Source organism: Podarcis pityusensis (genome assembly GCF_964106645.2).
Source record: "Podarcis pityusensis genome assembly, chromosome: 1".
In the NCBI taxonomy this organism is placed as follows: domain Eukaryota; kingdom Metazoa; phylum Chordata; class Lepidosauria; order Squamata; family Lacertidae; genus Podarcis; species Podarcis pityusensis.
This window is the reverse complement of record NC_138028.1, coordinates 89,950,295-89,971,546: the sequence shown is the minus strand read 5'-3', so window position 1 is coordinate 89,971,546 and position 21,252 is coordinate 89,950,295. Positions and strand designations below refer to the sequence as shown.

Sequence of the window (21,252 nt, the reverse complement as noted above, 5' to 3'; positions counted from 1 at the left end):
ATTCATGTTGTTATTATTTTCTGTGTCTAATGGCTGTTTGCTAAACCCAATAAACCAAACTGACTGACCAAGAAGATTAATGTACAAAGTTAACGTGGATACACCTCCACAATGCTGTGATCATCCTGCCCCACTGAGCTTGATGGAGGCACATGCTGTGTAGGGCAGCTTATAGGACTAACATTGGACTCCTATACATCAGGAGGTAGGGAACAGTTGGCTCTTCAGCCCCGGGAAACCTAGCCAATGGTCCCAGCAAGTTTTTCCCCTCCTCCCTCTTAAGTTGTGAAGAGTTTTTCTTCTCATGGTTTACTGGGCTGCATGTCCATCAAGTCCAGTAATGATGCTGACTGTGGTGAACCAGGGTCTCATGTAGAGATATTTCCCAACCCTGTTGTTAAATGAGCCTGACCTTGGTATCTTCTCTATGCAAAGCATGGATTCGGCTGCTGTTCTATGGCCACCAACCCAGTCAAGGCATGTAGAAGGATGTCCACCTTACCCCACTGCCAAATCTAAGCTCTGTTTTCCAGCCAGTGCAACACTATGTATGTGTATGTGTATTTCCTTGGCCCAGGGCATGAATGTGCAAATGCAGTCCTATTTTTATTTAAAACTGCAGCAAAGCACTCATTCTCCACACCAATAGGATGGAAATCAGCAAGGAAGTGTCTGTATAACTGAGAAACTGTCTGGTTCTATATGTTGCACACACACATACACACAATCCTAAAGGTACATTATATTCCTGTCCTCCTGTTGTGATAACTGCAGCGTATTCAGAGCCACTGAATGGGAAAACAGCTTGATGGTTGCCTGTCATTGTCTCCTTCCCCTTCCCACCCTCCCCTTGTTTTTATTACTTTCCAGGGTAATGTGACTTTTGCCTGCTCAGAACCACAAATCACTCCCATCACCTTTGACAGCTCCAACAACAGTTACTTGCTGTTACCAGGCACTCCCCAGCTTGATGGCTTGTCAGTTAGCTTCCAGTTTCGGACGTGGAACAAGGATGGTTTGCTGCTATCCACGGAGCTGTCAGAAGATTCCGGTTTACTCTTGTTATACCTCCAGCATGGAAGGATGTCGCTCATCATCCAGAAAGGAGCAGAGAAATATGTAGGCGTTAGTGCAGGTATTGCACATCTAATAGAAATATTTACTTTCTTTCGGATTCTTTGTTTCTATACTGGCTTTCCAAATTAAGCAGCTCAAAAGAACAGTAAACATATCAATATGTTATTGTAACTACATACAGTTAAAACATAGCCATAGATCTATCAAACACATGCCATGATACAAGTGTTTGGCTCCACATTAGGAAGCTAACAAAAAACATCACAATTAAAGTTCCTCTAAGCACATGATTTGCCCTTTGGAATGAGTTCCCAGTTAAAGTCAGCCGATTCCTACCATGTTGACATTTAGATGCCTGCTTGAAAGTAATCTGTTCACCCAGGTTTCCTTGATACAGTGCTGTTGATGCATTTTTTAAAAATAATAGAACCAGTGCTTTTTTCTGGGGGGACGCAGGGGGACGCATACCCCTAAACATTTTGTGAATCTAGGTTTGGTCTCATTGAGGGGCAGTATTTCAATATGAGTAGGGAAATGAGAGTCCCCCTAAACATCTTTTAAGGGAAAAAAAAACACTGCATAGAATCATAGAATTGCTGAGCTTGGAAGGACTCCAAGGGTCATCAAGTCCAACACCTTGCAATGCAGGAAGCACAGCTAAAGAATCCACAACAGGTGGCCATCCAACTTCTGTCTAAAAACCTCCCACATTGGTGGTATAGATTTTCTTTTTTTGGGGGGGGGGGGGGCGGGATGAATGAATGAATAATAAATACAGTCTCCAAAAATAACATTTTATTTAATAAACTCTTCAATAAGCTCAGTAACAGAAAACTACATCAATATCAAACTGTTTCATTTTAAACCAGTTAAATTCAAGTATCACCTTAACTGAAGTATCACAGCAGAAGTGTTGTAGAATGCTGCAGAAAACAGAGGTGTGTTAATCTCCTGTCCACATGCCAAATTCTCCCCATTATGCACCAAATGGAGTAGTGCTTTACAAACATCTTTCAGCAGCCTTTATAACTGGAGTCAGACAGGGTGCCACCCACCCAGGTCAGGTGGAAAGGAGCCAGAGAGAGAAGCAGGGAACAGATCTTCTAGGCCTCATAGGTAGCCAGTCCCTGGCTTTCCAACATGAAACATGACATCAAAACAGTATCCTTTGTTTTAAAGGGAAGTGAAAATTGGGCAACTCAAGCTTAGAAGAACCATCTTTTATTCCATCTGCCAAATCTAGCGAGAGGGAAAATCTCAACAGTATGCTGGTTTGTGGTTGACATGACAGCATGCCCTTGGCTTGATAATAGTCTGAAGGTTATTGCATGCTGATATAGCAACTCAAAAGACAATAAGTAGTAAAAGCACAACAAAAAATCTAGCCCCTTAAAATCTAGAGCAGCAACTGCTGCAGCAAAAATAGACAAAGTTCTATGAACAAGATAAGCATTTATATGCATGAACCTCCTTGCATCCAATGGAGTACCATACAAAGGAAAACAAGTAGTCTTTAAGATGCCATAGAATTATTTGGCAGCAATCCGAAGTAGAGCCAAACCAAAATTATTTTAGCTTTTGCTCTCCTTGTTTTCGTAATCAACCCCCCCCCCCATTTTTTTTATCCTTGTAATAGTTATATTCAAACTTATAAATCCCAGCCTAATCTATGCAGTCACATAGATTGGTGGAAGGGTTTAAAGAAATTGAGTCGTATCCAACAAAGGACATGATCCGCCTTCTCTAACTTGGCTGGGGCTGATGGGAGCTTCAGTCCAATTTGGGGAATGCTTCTCCTCAGCATGCATTTAGAACAGTGTTTCTCAAACTCGGGTCCCCAATTGCTATTGGACTACAACTCCCATCATCCCTGGCTGCTGGTCCTGCTAGCTAGGAATGATGGAAGTTGTAGTCCAACAACAACTGGGAACCCAAAGCAGAAGACAAAAGTCTAAAATTCAACAATTCTTTAGTGGGACAAAGAGGGTACAGAGGATTTACAGTGCCTCTAAATCAAAGGCTTCCTTCTTTAGTTCGGTGGGGTGCAAGGATATATACTGGTCTCCATCCCCTTCATTGAAATGAATAGAGATATTTATATATGTAACAGCTTCATGTAGTGCATGAGGACTCTGGCTCTGGGGACAAGTTTCATGAATGTTAGCTTGTTTATACCTGGTGTGTGTGTGCTCCCCCTGACATTGTCTGAGTGACAGTTTTATTATTTTCCTAAAGGACAGTAATTACTCACAAGCTTCCCCTCCTCCTCCACTTCCTTCTTGTCCCCCATGAGTAGTTGATCTTTTTTCCACTCCTTGTTTCCCAGGCAGCAATCTGTATGATGGTCTGTGGCATGCAGTTAACATCAATGCTAGAAGACATCGCATCACCCTAACTCTCGATAATGATGTAGCATCTACAGTTCATGCAACCACTGTTTCACAGATTTATTCAGGGCACAGCTACTATTTTGGAGGTACGTTGCTTTCCAGTGCTGTTGCAGTGACTAAAAATGATGAATCTGTCCATTTTTGTTAGTTGTTATTCTTAAAAGAACCAATGTTGTTATCTATTATGTTTTATGTATGCGTGTGTTTCTTTATTTTAAAAAGAGGATCTGTTAGTAAACAATCATCACGTGTCTCCCAAACCATTGGAAAGCTACATGTTTTTGGGGTTAGCTGTCAAAATAGATAAGTCACAATATGCTGAGAAACCAAAATACACAGATGCCTCTGAAATGAAAATGTGTCAGCTTTGTATGCAACCTGATGAATTTGATATAAGTAAGATGGTAGAAAGTTTTGGGAAGGCAGATAATAATGGTTAGGAGTGGATTGCACCTTTCCACGTCAATGATGGATGTATCTATATAGTGTTTTGTCATGCTGAGTTCCAATTGAAATCCACAGTGGAGAAGTGCAGGGATAAGTGCTTATTTTTTCATTACTTTCAGTCAGAACTAATCATACCTAAGCTGCTCTGGATTGCACTTTAAACATTTCCTGTAAATGATCTCCAGACCATGTGATAAGTTTTCTTTTGTTTGTTGACCTCCACTTAGTTTTACATTACTGGAGAAGGAGAAATAGCAGAAGAGAGTATGTCCTCTTCATTTTCTTCAGTCTCCATTTCATCTGTATATCTGCCACTATTTGAGCTCACATATGGACACAGAAGGTGGTGGTGGTGGGGACAATGTGTGCACATGCATGTGCACATTTGACTGTGTGCACTTTCTTTGGGGGAAAATGTAAGAGCATAAGAACAGCCTGCTGGTCAATGGCCCAGCATCATGTTCTCACAGTCACCAACCAGATGCCTTTGAGAAGCACACAAGCAGGACTCCCCTCACCTCTGATTCCAAGCAGTTGGTATTCAAAGGCCTACCCAGTGGAAGTGGAACATGGCCATTGTGACTAGTAGCCATGGATAGCCTTCGCCTCCATATATTTGTCTAAACCTCTTTCAAAGCCACCCAATCTTTTGCCCATAACTACTTGCTGCTGGTGAAGTACTTTCTTTTATCTGCCCTGAATCTTCTAACATTCAGCTTCAATATGGACTGCCTGCTTCAGGAGGAAATATGGTGCGTTGATTCATTGCGCTAGTCCTGGTGCCTTCATTATACACCTTTAGGTGCCAGGCAAAAATCTTCCTCTTTAACCAGGCCTTTGGCTGTTTGACGCCCAAGTCCCTTTTCAAATGTGTTTTGTGGGAGGGGGTTACTGGGTTGTTTTTGTTTTTATTACGTATTTTGTGTTTTTATACTGTGATTTTATGTTGTAACCACCCCGAGACCTGTGGGTAATAGCGTGGTAGGGACCCGAATGGTGCTGTGGTCCAAACCGCTGATCCTCTTGGGCTTGCTGATTGGAAGGTCAGCAGTGCAAATCCACCTGACAGGGTGAGCTCCTGTTGCTCTTTCCCAGCTTCTGCCAATCTAGCAGTTCAAAAGCACACCAGTGCAAGTAGATAAATCGGTACCACTGCGGCAGGAAGGCAAACGGCATTTCTGTGTGCTCTGGCTTCCATCACGGTGTCCCATTGCACCTGAAGCGGTATAGTCATGCTGGCCACATGACCCGGAAAACTGTCTGTGGATAAACGCCGGCTCCCTCGGCCTGAAGCAAGATGGGCGCCACAGCCCCATATTCGCCTTTGACTGGACTTAACCATCCAGGGGTCCTTTACCTATTTACCTAAAGGGTGGTATACTAATTTAATTAATAAAGCAGCAGCAGCAACAACAACAAAAACAACAACATAATCAGAGTAAGTTAAAGGTAAAGGGACCCCTGACCATTAGGTCCAGTCACGACCGACTCTGGGGTTGCGGCGCTCAACTCACTTTATTGGCCAAGGGAGCCGGTGTACAGCTTCCGGGTCATGTGGACAGCACAACTAAGCCGCTTCTGGTGAACCAGAGCAGCGCATGGAAATGCCGTTTACCTTCCCGCCAGAGCAGTACCTATTTATCTACTTGCACTTTGACGTGCTTTCGAACTGCTAGGTTGGCAGGAGCAGGGTCCAAGCAACAGGCGCTCACACCTTCGTGGGGATTCGAACCACTGACCTTCTGATTGGCAAGTCCTAGGTTTAACCCACAGCACCACCCAGTCCCATAATCAGAGAACTGTAGATAGTGCCAATTAATTGTTTGGCAACACACACCTGACCCAGAAATACCATGCACACACTCCCCTGTATCTGTTTAGTAGGAATCTCTGGATTTGGGCCTATAAACCTGAGGATAGTTTATCACTTTCTGGATGAAGGCCCTCTAACAACTGTCCTTTGTTTAGCTGAGCTGCTGTTAATGAAATGGAGATTGGATCCAGAGAGAAAATATCTAAAGGGATACCCTGGGATAGTAGAAACCTGAATTGTTCAGACCAAAGAAAATCTGATCTAGAAGCTCTTACAAACATGAGTCTATAATTGCATACACACTATACCTTTAAATGGCATTTGAAGGACATTCTTTCCCTCAAGGAATTTTAAGCACTATAGTTTTTTAAGGGTTTTCTGGAAAATGCAATTCTATGAGGGGTAAGCTGCACTGTCCGGAATTCTTTGAGGGAATGAATGTGATTGAAATATGCTTTAAAGGTATGATGTGTACACATTGTATATGGTCTGCTCTAGTCTAGCAGCATATAAGAGGTTTCTGGGAGGTTTGGCTGGTCATTATGTAATTCCCTCGTTTTGGCTAGTGATCACTTTGGGCACAAAAACTCTATTTATGTGACATTAGCTAAGGCTGCAGAATTTTGGCTTGTAGGAGACAACTGCTTGCTCCCATATTTTCAAATATGTTTGTCTATGAGCCAGTCACATATTGCTTGTTCAGACAAGGCAGCATCACAATAAAATAATTGTTCTTATGCACTATTATACTGCCAAATATAATATTTTAGAATCACCATAAGTGGTACTTGCATTTGAATATAAAATACTTACAAATGTATGCACTTCAAAATTTATGTGTGTTATAAACTCTTTGAAAACATCAACCCATGGAGCGCAAAAATTAGCAGTTTTCTTTATAACTATGAAGTGTTGCTTTCCAGTTTTTAATTGAAAGGTGTTTTTTTGAAAAATATTGTTATCAAGCTAGGGGCTAGGTGGGTATTTATGCCATCCAAAGCTCCTGTGATTAAAATCAAGAAAGAGGACAACAGTAACATTGTAAGCAATTGAAATAAGCACCCTTGGGGAGGCACAGTTAACAGGCTCTCTGGATTTGGGTTCATCTTAACCCCTATATAAAGTCCTTATAAACTCAAATCTTTCTTTCTGTAGAAGCAAACATAACCAGCAAGGTGGGAAAGATTTTGCACCTCTGTGTATCTGAGAGTTATCTTTGGAGATTTTAAAATTCTTGCTTCCTAAAAGTACCTTCCTTCCTTCCTTCCTTCCTTCCTTCCTTCCTTCCTTCCTTCCTTCCATCCACCTGTTTAAAGATGGGCTGCGTGCATCTTTTTAAAATAACAACAGCAACATTATCTTAACCCCCCTTCACCCCCCCCCACCCACTATGCTATGAAGGGTAGGACAATATTTGCCTCAGTTTAGCCCTGTTTGGCTATGATGACTGCTTTTATATTGTGGCAACGCTTCTGTTGCTAACCTTTGTGCAGGATGTGGTGGGATTAAAGACTTCTTTTTGGTTTGACTTTTGCACCTATGATATTTCACAGAGTTTACTCTGTGCTCCTCGATTATATCCGGAGTACAAACTGCTTTCAGATGACATTTTCATTTCCCCTCTCCGATTCTCCCTCAGCGTAGCAGTACTCTTAGCCCAGATGCTAACATGACCCTAGCAAGCTGGTGTAAAGCTCAGCGCAATTTAAATGCCATATGGAAAAAGGTGGCATAGGGTTTCTAGGGCATACCTTATCAGCAGGCAGCATGGAGCCAATACTTAGACATCTGCCAACTGTCAATTCATTGCTACTATTACCTAATTGTATTAGCTGATGGTCATTCCATGGCTTAGCCAGGCATATAGAACCTTTAATTCTATTCCTGTGTCAGTTTGCTTGCTCAAGTGCTGTGGAACTGATTCCTGGATGGGCCTGCACAATCTGTGACCCAGCAAGCCCAAATGAGCCACCCGTCATATATTATAATTTGTCATTGACTTGACAGTCTCCCCATTTTGGCAGGGAAATGTGCGAAATCAGTCTTGGTACATTATAGTGGGCTGCAAGGGCTTAACCAGAACAAGCTCAACAAGGGAAATGGAAGCTTATAATGGATTAGTTCTTCCTGTTCTATGGTAACACTAAGAAGTCCTGGATTCAGAGATATGGACTCACTGTGAAAAGTGTGAAAAGCATAACCTGGCAGAATCTCATCATATAAGGCCTGAGATGCTGAGAGATGGGGAAAATATTTGTAAGCACACCCATAAAGATGGCTCAAGATGCAAAACGTGTGTGAATTTATTAAATATAACAAACTGGAGGATCTGCAAAAACAAAAAACAAGCCACAATTAACCACATTCAGGCATAGGCAAACTCAGCCCTCCAGATGTTTTGGGACTACAATTCCCATCATCCCTGACCACTGGTCCTGTTAGCTAGGGATGATGGGAGTTGTATTCCCAAAACATTTGGAGGGCTGAGTTTGCCTATGCCTGGGTCAAATCATAGGAGTCTGAGTAGGTGAGTTATTGATAAGGAAAGATTGGACCCCTCCCATCTCCTGGGCATGTTTACAGTTACAATGGTACCTCTGGTTACAAACACTTCTGGTTGCAAACGCTTCAGTGTTACGCGCTCTGCTAACCCAAAAGAAGCTGCTCCTGGTTGCGAACTTTGCCTCAGGATGTGAACGGAAATTGTGCACTGGAGGCCCCATTAGCAAAAGCGCACCTCAGGATAAGAACGGTTTCAGCTTAAGAATGGACCTCCAGAATGAATTAAGTTTGTAACCAGAGATACCACTGTACAATCTATGGCCACATAGGAAAGGATTAGAAAGTCATTCTCCCTCCTTGCAACATGAACCTTGGGTTTTTCAGACTCAACAAGCACACCATGGCTCTGCTATCCAGAATTCAATAAGGTGTGCATGCAGTGCCTAAAGCACACCCCCAAAGACCTCCCCTCCCAAGCCAAAGGAAGTGGAAGGTGAATAAAGAGTGCCCTTAACCCAATAATGCATCAGATGTTTAACCAACCAGTTCTGCTTGCCTGGACCAAATGCCACATGCGGCTATCAGCTCCAGCAAGTTTGCCTCCATCCCCAAACACACAAGATTTCATAGAGAGCTCTTTGCAGATCCTCTAAAAAATGTCACAACCCAGAACAGAGAGGTGGGCACCATTATCTCTGTAGAACTAGGGAGAATCGAACCTCTTTGTGCTATGGGAATGTTATTCCACCCACTTGGGCCAGAATGAAGTTTTCACTAATCAACTCACTCCCTGCCGTGCCTTGTCAACCTTAAGAGGATGCATGGCTGCCCTCCAAGCTTGGATGATGCTAGTATTGTGTGGAGCCAAAGTTCAGATTCAACAAAGATCCCTAATAACCTAATATAGCCAGATCTGTCCTTTGGACAAGGTTCTTTTCTCCTCAGTGGATAACAAGGATGTGTGACATAGGGCCAGCTGCATCCAGATGATAGGGTCAGCTGTACCTGGTATACAAGGGTGCTTCCTAATGGAATTTGTACAGATGCTCCTGGTAGGTTCTGCCCTTCAGATCCAATCCTCAAACATCCAGTTGAAAACAGTGGCAACTCTTTTACTGAATCTTGACTGCACTTTGTAGCTTTAAAAGAAGACAAGCAAAAACTTTGAGCTTCTCCAAGTATCTGTATTCTGTCAGCATTATTGCCTGCTTTCTTTCTTTAATTTTTATTTATTGCCATAGAATTTGTAACTTGCTCACATCGAGCAGGCAATGAGAACACTAGGAATAATTAGACCTTCCATCAGTGAACCCCCAAGGAAATAAATTATCATTTAAGTATTCTTCATCTCACTCTTTTCTCCCCTCTCTGTCCCACAGGGTGCCCTGACAATTTTACCGATTCAAAATGTTTAAATCCCATTACGGCTTTTCAAGGCTGCATGAGACTCATCTTTATTGATAACCAGCCCAAGGACCTCATTTTAGTTCAGCAAGGTTCCCTGGGGAATTTTAGTGATTTGCGCATTGATCTCTGTGGCATCAAAGACAGGTAATTATTCTCTTTTCTTCTTGTGTGTTTTGTTTTCTTTCAGTCAAGTGGCTTATAAGTACAGTTTGCTGTAAGTGAAAATTCTAATCCTCCAACATTAGGTGAAATGGAGTAACTGGAAAAAGTATTGCTGGGAAGAATTTGGAATTGCACGAAGCATCATCTCTTCCACTCAATCTCTCCTTCTCTCTCTCTCTCTCTCTCCCCGCTCCATATTAGTTTGTGGGAGATGGAGTATGCAAATTAAATCAAGCTGCAGATTTGTGCAAAGATTAAATTTTATGCACAAACAGAATTTGATAGCTTTGAAGTTGTAAAGGGATGATAAAGAAAAGGAGATGTTTGAATGATCAAAACATGTCATTGCCTTATCACACTTTCTGTTTTGCTTAAATGGAATCCTTTACAGGTTGCAGGTTAGTGCATACCATAGCAGTTTTTAGAAGCATAGCAAAAAATAAAATACCCCCCTCCCAATTCATGTTGTGGAAATTTCAGAATTTTAGGAAGTAACTTGAAAACTAGCCTGCTGTACCAAATTGTGATTTCCCCCTTATCCAGTTTCCAAGTTGCTAGTGATGAGTTCACTTCAGATGACCAGGAAAAGAAGCTCTGCAGACATAGCTACAGTCGTACCTCTGGTTACTTACTTAATTCGTTCTTAACTGTTCTTAACCTGAAGCACCACTTTAGCTAATGGGGCCTCCTGCTGCTGCCGCACCACCGCCACGCGATTTCTGTTCTCATCCTGAAGCAAAGTTCTTAACCTGAGGTACTATTTCTGGGTTAGCGAAGTCTGTAACCTGAAGCGTATGTAACCTGAGGTACCACTGTATTATTATTAGCACATCTTCTGGTAACTGATGAACCTTGCTTCTGAATAGGCATGCATTAATTTGCACTATAAAATAGGGATGTAGAAATTATGATGATTGATTTTAATGATTGTCTTGGAATTACTGTGCTGTTTGAATTTGTATTTTAATATATACCTCTCCCTGAGACTGCGTGTGATGAAGAGTGGGTTAAAAAAGAAGTGAACTGTGTGGCTTAGTAAAAGTGCTTGTGAGCTTGTAATATTTTGTGGTCTTGTTTGCCATTTTTACACTAAGTGAGAAATTAATCTATGTTCGAGTTGCAAAAGTCTCTCTGTGGAGGGGGCGGAAGAGGTCATATATGTGAACCTGTGCTTTTCAATTGTACCTCATTATGAATATATACTGAATTTTCAGAATATATCTTGCTTATTTTTAGTTTGAGCTTTAAGCTCCCAATTAATTTCTTGGTTTGGGGATGGATGTAGGAGGTGTGTGTATGTGTAGAGGCAGTGTTCAGAGCTAGGTGAAAAGACTTTGTTTCTGTAAAGTCCTTGCTCCCATATGCCAGAAGGAATGAAAGAAGCCATAATTAAAATAAATTAGGACACCGTTTTATTAAATATCTAAAATGGATATTAGTTCAGTTAGTCTAACTAAAGATGAGTGAACTTGTCTCTGAAAGCATCCTACTTTTCCAGCCTTTCTTCAAGAAATCAAGGGCAGGGACATTTCTCTTTCAAAATGAGGAAAAACCAAATGCAAGAGGATCAATTTCCTTCTTACCTTCCTGCTTCTCCAGTGATCTTTCCCCCTGCAAGCTTCCTAGGCTCTTATTTCTGAGTCAGTGATGCAGGCATAACTACCACTTCTGCTGTGGGAGAATGACACAGATTCCCAAGCATTTCATTCACTTAGTTATATCTGCAATAGTACTCAGTTACAAAGCCTAGAAAAAATCTACCTATATTGTCCCCATGTTACCTTATAGCTAAGATACAGATAGCACAGAACTTGGAATGCTGATAATCAGGTGAACCCCCAGATGACAACTCATGCATATGTATTTCACCATACATGCAATCTGACCCACTTTTGACATTACTGTTGAAGCTGGAGGAACAAATAGTGTAACATCCAAATTACACGAGCCATAGTTCTCTGGGTCACATCATATGTTATGAAAGACAAATGGGGGTTCTTAAATATGTATGCCTGGGTGTCAGGGAACCTGACAGACATGGCTTCATGGGCTTCATGCATACTTGAAGGGTGATCAAATAAATGATAAAGAAACTAATACTTTTGTAAAATAAATGGTATAAACCTGGGTAGGGTTCAGGGGTTCCAGCTAACCCCAGCATATGTGCCATCATACTAATCTGACCCTTAGGGATGGATGAACCTGTTTGTTTCCTGTTTGCAGCATGTGTTCATTCATAGGTCCATTCTGTTCTATTTCTACACTCACCTGCAATTTATTTTTTAAAAAAAGATCTACATAAAAAATTGCATGCAAATCCATATTTAAATACTATTTTGGGATATGTTATATCTCTTTAAAAATTACATGGATTTTGACATGTTTCTTTGAGCCAAGAGCTGTATTGCAATATTGGGAGAAGTGTAAAGTCCCATAGATAGCTATATTCTCCTCCTCCTCCTCCTTCCCCCCCCCCCAGTGGTGTAGAGTGGGTTGTCAGCACCCAGGGCAAGGCAAGTAATTTGCGCCCCCTAACCCGTGGATTTGCGCCCCCTAACCAGTGGATTTGCGCCCCCTAACCCTAACCCCCAGATGTTGCGCCCAGTGCGGCCGGCCCCCCCTGCACCCTCCACGCTACGCCACTGCTCCCCTCCCCTATTCATGAAGATCTGTACCTTAATCCAGGCACAGATCAAGTCCGGAAGACATTGGCCCTGGGCCCTGAAGACATATTTCAGCTTCCATCAGCACAAGTCAGCATGGCCAATGCTCAGAGATTATGGGAGTTGTAGCTCCGCAACATCTGGAGGGCCACATGTTCCACACCCCTGAATTAATATCAGAATTCACAAATACTGGATATCTGCCCACTCCATTCCTACTCCACTCCAGTGCGGGGGGGGGGGGGTCTCTCTAAAGCTTATCCGGTCTATACTTACTTTCAGGATCAGCACAGATACTGGCATCTACGCAGTGAAAACAGAAACAAAACCACACTGCAACACTGTACCTGCTTTTTTTGTACTTCGAGTTTTACATTTTGCATTAAAGAAGTATACACTATGATTCCACAAGAATATCTCTAGAATACCAGTCACCAAATAATTAATGTAATGAGAGCCCCAGAGTCCATCATTCTGTACTGCTGTGTTCCATTTGTGTTATTTCAACATCTTTGAAAAGCATCCCCAGTGCTTACCACTGAAAACCTCTGTAAAATTACCTTGTTGAAGTTGTGAAATTCTTCTGCAGTAAATCTCAGCTCCGTCGCTGGTTGGCTGATAAAATAGATGAATAGAATGCTCCAGCTTTTCAGTGAAGAGGAATTTTATCTCTCTATTTTCTACCAGAAACCACAATAAGGATAATGAAATTTCTGTCGAGCACACGGATGACTTTGATGAACACGTAACGGATATTTTAAGCACCACAGGTTCTATGGAAAGGCACTAAGTTTACAAAAGCAATTTCAGAAGGTTTCAAAGGGACTTGGTGGATTACTGGGTGATGGACGCTATCATCACAGCCTCTGTGGAAATCTAGGTGAAACCAATTAACAGCAAATAGATGAAAATACAGAAGGACAAATTTTGGGGGAAATGGCTCTGGGAAGTCTCACTACTTTCCTATTAGTTTGTCATCGTTGGTTTCAAGCACAAAGATCATAGGTCACAGACAGGCAGGGGGTGGGTGGGTAGTAACATGGTTAATGAAATATAATCCATCTTTTCCTGTAATGGTAAAAATTGAAGTTCTGCAATGAATCCCAGAAATCTGAATTGGGATGTTTGTGACCTATTGTTTATCCCCTCAGTTCTCATGTAATTATAATTTGCCTCATTCCCCCCTTCCTTACTCATGTCTTTTCATACCTTTTATTGTTTTTCCCATTGTTCTTGAACAGCGACCTATTTTTACCCACTCTCAAAAAACTCACTGCCTACTGCTGCTCAGAATTTTTTAGAAACCGAAAGAATTGTGATTTGTATATGTATGATGTATTTTTTTTAGTTTGGGCCCACCATAAATTGGGTGAAGTAACACTAAAGTCTTGTCTTAGTCTACCCTCTTGATTCATAATGGCAGCTGGCATTCAAATGTCAATGAAGATGTCCCACCTCCACCCCAGACTCTCATTCTGAGTTTAATATTTTAGTGGCAGCCAAATCTATGTCAAAAAACAGGCAAAGTCAGGTCAAACTGACATTTCGGACCACCACATTGATTCTAAACGGCTCCCAGTATCCAAACAGTGATGAAGACTGCCACTTCCACTTCACAAACCCTTATGTCATATTTGGTGGCAATATATTGAGAAGCAGCTAACCCTATAGAGAACAAATAATTGGACAGACAGAACACTTTCCAATATATACAGATAAAACAATTCAGGTCCAGCTATTTGTTGCCCTGATGTTCAATCCAAACAGAACTCCAAGAGAGAAGGTCTTAAATGGGACAAAGCATGAAGACAGGATGTGATAGCTAGACTTGTATATTGTTAATAGTCCCTACCTTTCCAACATAAATGAGATATATTATATACTTTGGACACAAAGGCTGTAGAGTGCAGATCACTAGTGAGATGATGTGCAGAGTGAAAGAAAGGATACTTATATACACCCATTGGCTACTTCAGGAGTAAGGAAAGCATGACAAAAACTCTGTCCCCACCCATGTTAATGTCACTGAACTTTCTCCCCGGTTTGATAATTTTCAAGTGCATCCTGTTCCTCATTAAATGATGAATAATGCAAAACCAAACAAACAAACAAACAAAACACCAAAAAAGGGAAATTATTTTTGGCAGAGCACTACTCCTAATCAGAGATTGCTTTTAAAATAGATGATTCTCCTTTCTGCCTGCCCTGATGTTCTTAAACCAACCTGAATTTATGCTTGGAAATTTAATTTCAGACTTAGCATTTTCTGCTCAAAATTGTGCGTGTTGTATTATGGAAAGCAGACCAGAGGGAAATTACATCCTATTGCAGGCTAAGAAAAGAGAGAGACAGAAATGAAAAGGAGGGGAGAAAATGAAAACAGAGGGTTGTTTTTGCACATGCAAGCTCTTTAACATTTAATTTGTGGGATACAGCTGATCTCAACTTATTAATTCTTTCTCTTTAAAACTGGCCATGGAAACTGGAGAATCTTCTTTCTAATTATGCCCTGTGTGTTTCAACTTTATTTGTTTTATAGTGAAATCAAATTCCCTTGCTGGGACTGAAGAAGCAAATATTTAATATTGTCTTTGCCCTGGAATAATTAACCTGCAGTGAGCTAGAAAAAGTTGTCGAGAGAAGACATTGCTTTGCACTCCTTCCTTCACTACCTTTAACACCCTGTCTTTGGGGATCCTGAACTTTCATTGTGCACTCACCTTTCCCTTCCTGACAGTACACAATTTCCAGCGTTGACACTGTTTGCATAACCGCTCTCTCATGATCAGTAGATTGCCTTGGAATTAAATGTAACAGGGTAACCGGCCCTGATGCTAGAAGGGCCTGAATGGCTCCCTTGAGCTATGCATGGGCTGTTCTTGAGTGAAGCACAGGCAAGTAAACAAGCTGCCATGTCCTGCAACTGTCAAGTGAGATGGATGGGATGGACATATGACCATATGGAGCTGCCTTATGTCAGTCAACTTATGTCTGGCAACTTCACAATTCAATGAACAATGCTACAGTCATATACAGGAATCCCCATTTAATTCTGAGTAGGCATACATAGGATTGCACAGCCATTTTTTAATCCAAGCAGTCTGAACTGCTATGTATAGCTGAAAATGTCAGGGACTGAACCATAGACAGTAAACCTGAACCAGTTTCTCTGGACAAGAATTTTCCAAAAACTCGTCCAGTTTCTTATTCTGACTTCCCCCCCAAATTATTGGAGAATTTTGGAGAATGCATTTGTTGAAATCTGCACCCCTGCTTTCATGCATCTCAAGACAGGACTGAGGAAAACTCCTAGCTGAATCTCTGGAGAGCTGCTGCTGGTCATGAGAATGGACCAAGGCAGCTTCCCATGTTCCTATAATGGAATTTTCAGATAAGCTAGACTAAAATTAAGCATTCAGTTTTTTGTAGCCCAGGTTCTTTTGTTGTGCAGTGCCATGTTTATATACAGGCTTGATCATGCAGTTGGAGATGGCTGGGTTTCCTTATCTGATTGTTCCTCAAGTATGCCTGACAGGGAGGCATAATAAAACTGAGAGATGGCATTGCCAGCTCTCAGAGAGCCGAGAACTCCTTCTGTGATAATTATCTGGCAAGAGTTTGTTTATTATTTGTCAGGAGCAAGGACAGTGTGAAATTAGGCAATCAAGCCAGAACAAGCTGGGGAAGGAGCCGCAGCAGGAAGCCACTTTCTCTGATAACTCCCATGGACAGAAAGAGGGATAATGCCATGGAGCAAGGCCCCATAGTTTTGATTATTCCTTTTATAATTCCCAGCACCCTCTTACTAGGATACTACTGTAGAAATAGGACTGTTATCCAGAAAGCACAAGCAACCAGAGACATTCCTCATTTATTTGTCCAGATAAACTCTCCGGAAGAATCCAGGACTCTCAAACTACAGTCCAGTATCCACATTTTGTCTCTTTGGACTTGTCCTTGGACATAGCTTGGATGCCTGTGTCCAGGAGGTGACGATGCCGGCAGCAGCTAGTTCCTGCCTGAAAGCAGAATTTATAAAACAGAATCTAAGACATAAGTAAAGTGAGACAGAGGCAATTTCATCGAGACACTTCTCTATAACACAGTACTGTTGATAATGACAGTGAGGCACAACAGTTACAAGGCCACTGTGGAGGGGTTGAAAACCCAAGCATGTTTGTGCTGTCACTATCACACACATAAATTAATACAATATGTGTCGTGTGAGATAATTTTTATGAATTTTATTCACAGGAGATATAAATGACCTATATTGAAACAGTACATCCAGATAAGTTTCTTATCAGGCAGGGCCAAAAGTTTTGGAATACAAGTTATCGAGTGTGTGTGTGTGTGTGTGTGTGTGTGAGAGAGAGAGAGAGAGAGAGAGAGAGAACTTGTATTCCAAAACTACTGGCCCTGCCAGATAAGAAACTTATCTGGATTTACTATTTTTGTATAGGTCATTTTTTCATTTCCTCTAAGGATCAAGTGGTCACAAAACCAATGACTACACACACACACACACACACACACACACACAAACGTAATATGTATACTACACAGAGTGAGATACATATTAACTGTGGGTTATGCCTTTCAACAATGTGAATAAATAAATCCTTATTCATCTCACTTGTAATTAAGTTTTCCCTGTCAAGGTGTGGAATTGTACTTTAACTATAGCTTTAAACAAAGCTATATTTCTGGGCAGGGCCAGCATTACCATTAGGTAGCAGCCTCAGGTGGCAGATGATGAAGGCAAGGACTGGATAGAGCTGTGTATTCCTGACCTGCACCTCCTAAGCTAGTGAGAAGAAAAATTCAGTCGTCAGGCTTTTAGGCTTCTGCACATGAATGTTGGGTGGAGTGGATATACACCATCTTGTCCTTTGGCTTAGGCAGAAAAATATGTGGAGTTGGCCCTGTTTCTGCATGAGTAACACACAGTAAAGGTGGTGAAAGCAAATGCACGACAGGATATCAAGCCCTTGATTGTATGTTTAGTGTGGATAATATCTCTGCTAGGCTAATTCTGATAAATAATTATGAGGTAATTAGACAAATAATTGTGAGCTAATTAGATACAATAACCTCACAATGCTAACTATAGTACTGTGTCCCTCAGTAGAATCACATAGCACATAATTCCTTTTTTAAAAAAAGAAGTGTTCGTTATCTGACTAAAATCATAAGCAAAGTCAGCTTGTTTCTGAATAAACAAAATAAGTTAAATCCTTCTTAAGGGCATTTTTTAAAAAAAGATTTCAACCTACATTTTGAAAATGAATGGGATGGGGAGAGAAAAGGGACTGCAGGGGCAGTGAAAAATACCTTGATGTGATGCTGTGCAGGACAAATTACAAAGTTTTTTTTCATGGAAACCAAACGAAGCTCCATGTAGCTCAGTACAATCTACTGTGAGCAGTAGCACTTCATCCTTGCTACTCTGATAACATTCAATCATCAATCAATTTCCTTTATTGGCATTAAAAAAGTGCACAACACAATTAATGAAATATAGCACGAGATACTTTAGGATTAAACTGTCCAGACATCATGAGGTATGAAGATGGCCCTTAGGACCTATGGTGACGTAATTTCATAGCGTCACTCAAAAATCTTGCCACATTCTCCACAATGCCATTACTACAATTGTTCAACACATGAGACACCCTGGAAGAGTCAGTGCGATTAATCCCCACCTTCAATAAGAGGGCCAAATACATATATATATTGCATAAAATGGGCAATAAAATAGAACGTGTGTGATGGATTCAACCTGTTTTGTGCGACAAGGGCAGTATCTTTCAGAGTATGGGATTTTTGAGAATCTACCTTGCAAAACTGCAGACGGTAAGACGTTAAATCTTGTGAGGGAAAGAGCTCTGTGTAGGTAGGGATCATAAAGCTGATGTAAATATGGAGTGTCCTGGCCAAACAAGGGTGGAATTCCCAACCTCAATAGGGAACAGGTTTTGTTGGCAGCAGTGCTAAGGGTTTGGAATTCAATCTCTAGGATGTCTGGAATGCTTTCAGTTGTGTGATTAGAGTGATAGGCCACAGGTTCTGATATTGCTCTCAGTGCAAGCTAGGCATTTGGAGTGGTGGGATTCTGTCAGCATGTGGAAAGTTAAAGAAGACGGATTGGACATGAAATGTAGGTAGAGCCAGAATGTTATAATGGTGAGTCATGCTTTGGTTTCCAGCAGTCTTTTTCCGGTGTCCAGACACATGGCTGTATATGGCACACAATTTGGGAGCCCCACTATTTTTTTGCAGAAATTTGGATTGGGTGTGTTCCAGTGATTGGTTAACTGCACCCATCCATAATGAAATGTCATACAGGAGTTTGGGGGCTACTTTGGTGTTAAAGACCTTTAGTGCAGCTGGAACAAACTGATTCCCTCTGTTAAAGAAGAAATGGGTAATAGCCAGAGCTAGAGTATCTGCTCCGTTAAGTCCAAGCTTACAGGAAGCATTAAACTGGAAGTGGATGCCTAGATATTTACAGTTTTTAACATGTTCCAACGGGTTTCCACTGATCTCCCACCTATGAGGCTTCTAAGATCTTGAGAAAACAAGCACTTTAGATTTTGCAAATTTCAGTTCCAGTCTGTTGGCTATACAATATTTCTGGCAGTGGCCCAGAAGCCACTTCAAGCAACCCTTGTGTGAGACAAGATGACTGTGCCATCGGCATATAGTAAGATGGGATCGTGGATGGAGCTGAGCTTCAGGCAATGGCCTTCCACCCCATGTAAACCGGGTGCAAGGTCGTTTAAGAAAAGGTTGAATAAATACGGGGCTAAGATGCAACCCAGCTTTACCCCTTTGTTGGCAATGTTTTGGGGGGTTAGCCCGCCTGATTGGGAGCATCTCACCTGGCAGCATGTGGAGGTGTGTAGTTTTCTGATGAGAAAGAGTAACCTTTCATTGATGTCAATTGGACAGTTTGTTCCAGAGCAGCTGGAATGACACAATGATCCAAGGTGGTTTTGCCCTGGAAAAAGCCCACCTGGTCAGGGCCTGGTAGTGCAAATTGGGACATAAGCTTTCCCGGAAGATGTTTAAGATGGATGGTAATGTGTGTGCTCCCTTTTTGTATATTGGAACAATGATTGTGCTGGTCCATGCCTCTGGCATAAGTCCAGTCATATCTACCTTTATGAATAGGTTGGCCAGCAAGGGAGTCCACCATCAGGGTCTAGTTTAAGAACATTGGGACCTATGCCATCTGGGCCAGCAGCTTCCCCTTGCTTTAACTGCCCTATTTACATTTTTATTTCATCTGATGAAACTGGAGGCCACTCGGGGGCATCAATTTGCATAGAATGATGACAAGCTGTCCCACTGGAAAGATCTTCATGCACGGCACTTGAAAAGTAGTGATACCAACCATTAAGCGAAATAGGTGGAGAGGAGAATAATGTTAAATGCCCCAGAAACTAAGGACGAGAATCAACTTTCATTGTTTGAGGTTATGGCATAGTGGAGATGTTTCCATTGTTTGTTGGTATGCTCAGATCTCTTTTTTCAAAATAAGATGCTGCAGTAAGTTTTTAGACTTGAAATATTCTGGGGGTAGGGCAGTGGCTTTTTCTTTATGGTGTTGTTGGAAGATATTTCGGATGTGTTCTTTGAGATCTCTGCATTCCTTATCAAACCAGATCACAGCAAAGGGCTCCTTGGGTTGTTTTCACACTTTGAATTGTTGTTTTGAAAACTCATTCAGAGATGTTATTAGGATTTCAAATCATTCAATAGCTTCTTGGGGGATTACCGAGTTAATTATAGAAGCTCTATGTTCCAACATGATCTCTGTTTGGAACAGCTGGAGAAGTTTGTGAAGTGAGTCTGTGGTCCAAGGGACTCTAACCAGGAAATATTTGCTTGCATCAGGAGTCAGAGGCAATGCAGATGTGAGCACAGGATTGTTAAATTTGGTGGCCAGAGTCAAAGATGAATAATCACCAGGGGTGCGGTTGCTCACCATAAAGTTCATGGCTCAATCTGGATCAGTTCTGCTGGCAGGGGGTTCTTGAAGAGGATGCATGGGGAAGGGGGAGTTAATAGTTAGAATCACAGGAAGGTGATTGCTCTCAATGCGGTCTCCCACCTGAAAGGTTTAAACCTGGTTTGTCAGAGCAGAGGAGCCTAAGATGTAGTCGATCACTCTATTTCCTCTCCTGGAGACGAACGTGAACTCACCTGGTAATGAACCATTCAGGATCACTTTGTCAAAAGGCAAACTCCATCTTCATTTATATGGGTGTCTCTGGAATGTCACATGACAGAGAGAAGCTTGGGCAGGGGATCCTCATTGCAAGCTCAAAATTGTTTTTACCCACTCTTGCATTGAAATCACCTGCAATTAGTAGATCAATGTTGGGGGATTTGGTCTCCAGTTTTTCCAAAATGATGTGAGTTGGTTCAAATAGCCCATCAATGTCTGCTTGTCAGGACAAGGGGGGATATAAACGTTGATTATAATTAGAACCAAGTTTGAATATCTCAATAAGAACGCCTGGGCAATGTTGTCATGTGGCTGGAGGGAAATGATTTCATGGCTGGAGGGAAATGATTTCAATATTAGGCTGCCGAATGCAGAGAAAGGTTAGTCCCGCTTTATATCGGCCCATGATGTTGGATTTATGAGCTAGAAGGGAGTACGAATTGAATTCCTCCAAGTTTATTTCATAGTGAGCCCAGGTTACTTGTAATAAGATGATGTCAAATGACTTGATAAAACAATTGTCTTCAGGGTCATTGGCCTTTTCCCTCCAGCCTG

The 21,252-nt window shown here is 41.6% G+C and overlaps 1 protein-coding gene across 2 annotated transcripts in view; it reads left to right on the top strand.

Moving 5' to 3' along the window:
- CNTNAP5 (contactin associated protein family member 5) overlaps positions 1 to 21,252 on the top strand; it is a 293,336-nt gene that overhangs the window by 155,206 nt on the left and 116,878 nt on the right. For both annotated transcript variants that reach the window (XR_013986401.1, XM_081005692.1), the window contains exons 8-10: positions 871 to 1,135; positions 3,404 to 3,553; positions 9,609 to 9,780. Coding sequence is in view for 1 of the 2 variants with exons in the window: in XM_081005692.1 (XP_080861818.1) it covers positions 871 to 1,135; positions 3,404 to 3,553; positions 9,609 to 9,780 (587 nt within the window). In the remaining variant the exon portion in view is untranslated. The remainder of the gene's footprint in view (positions 1 to 870; positions 1,136 to 3,403; positions 3,554 to 9,608; positions 9,781 to 21,252) is intronic.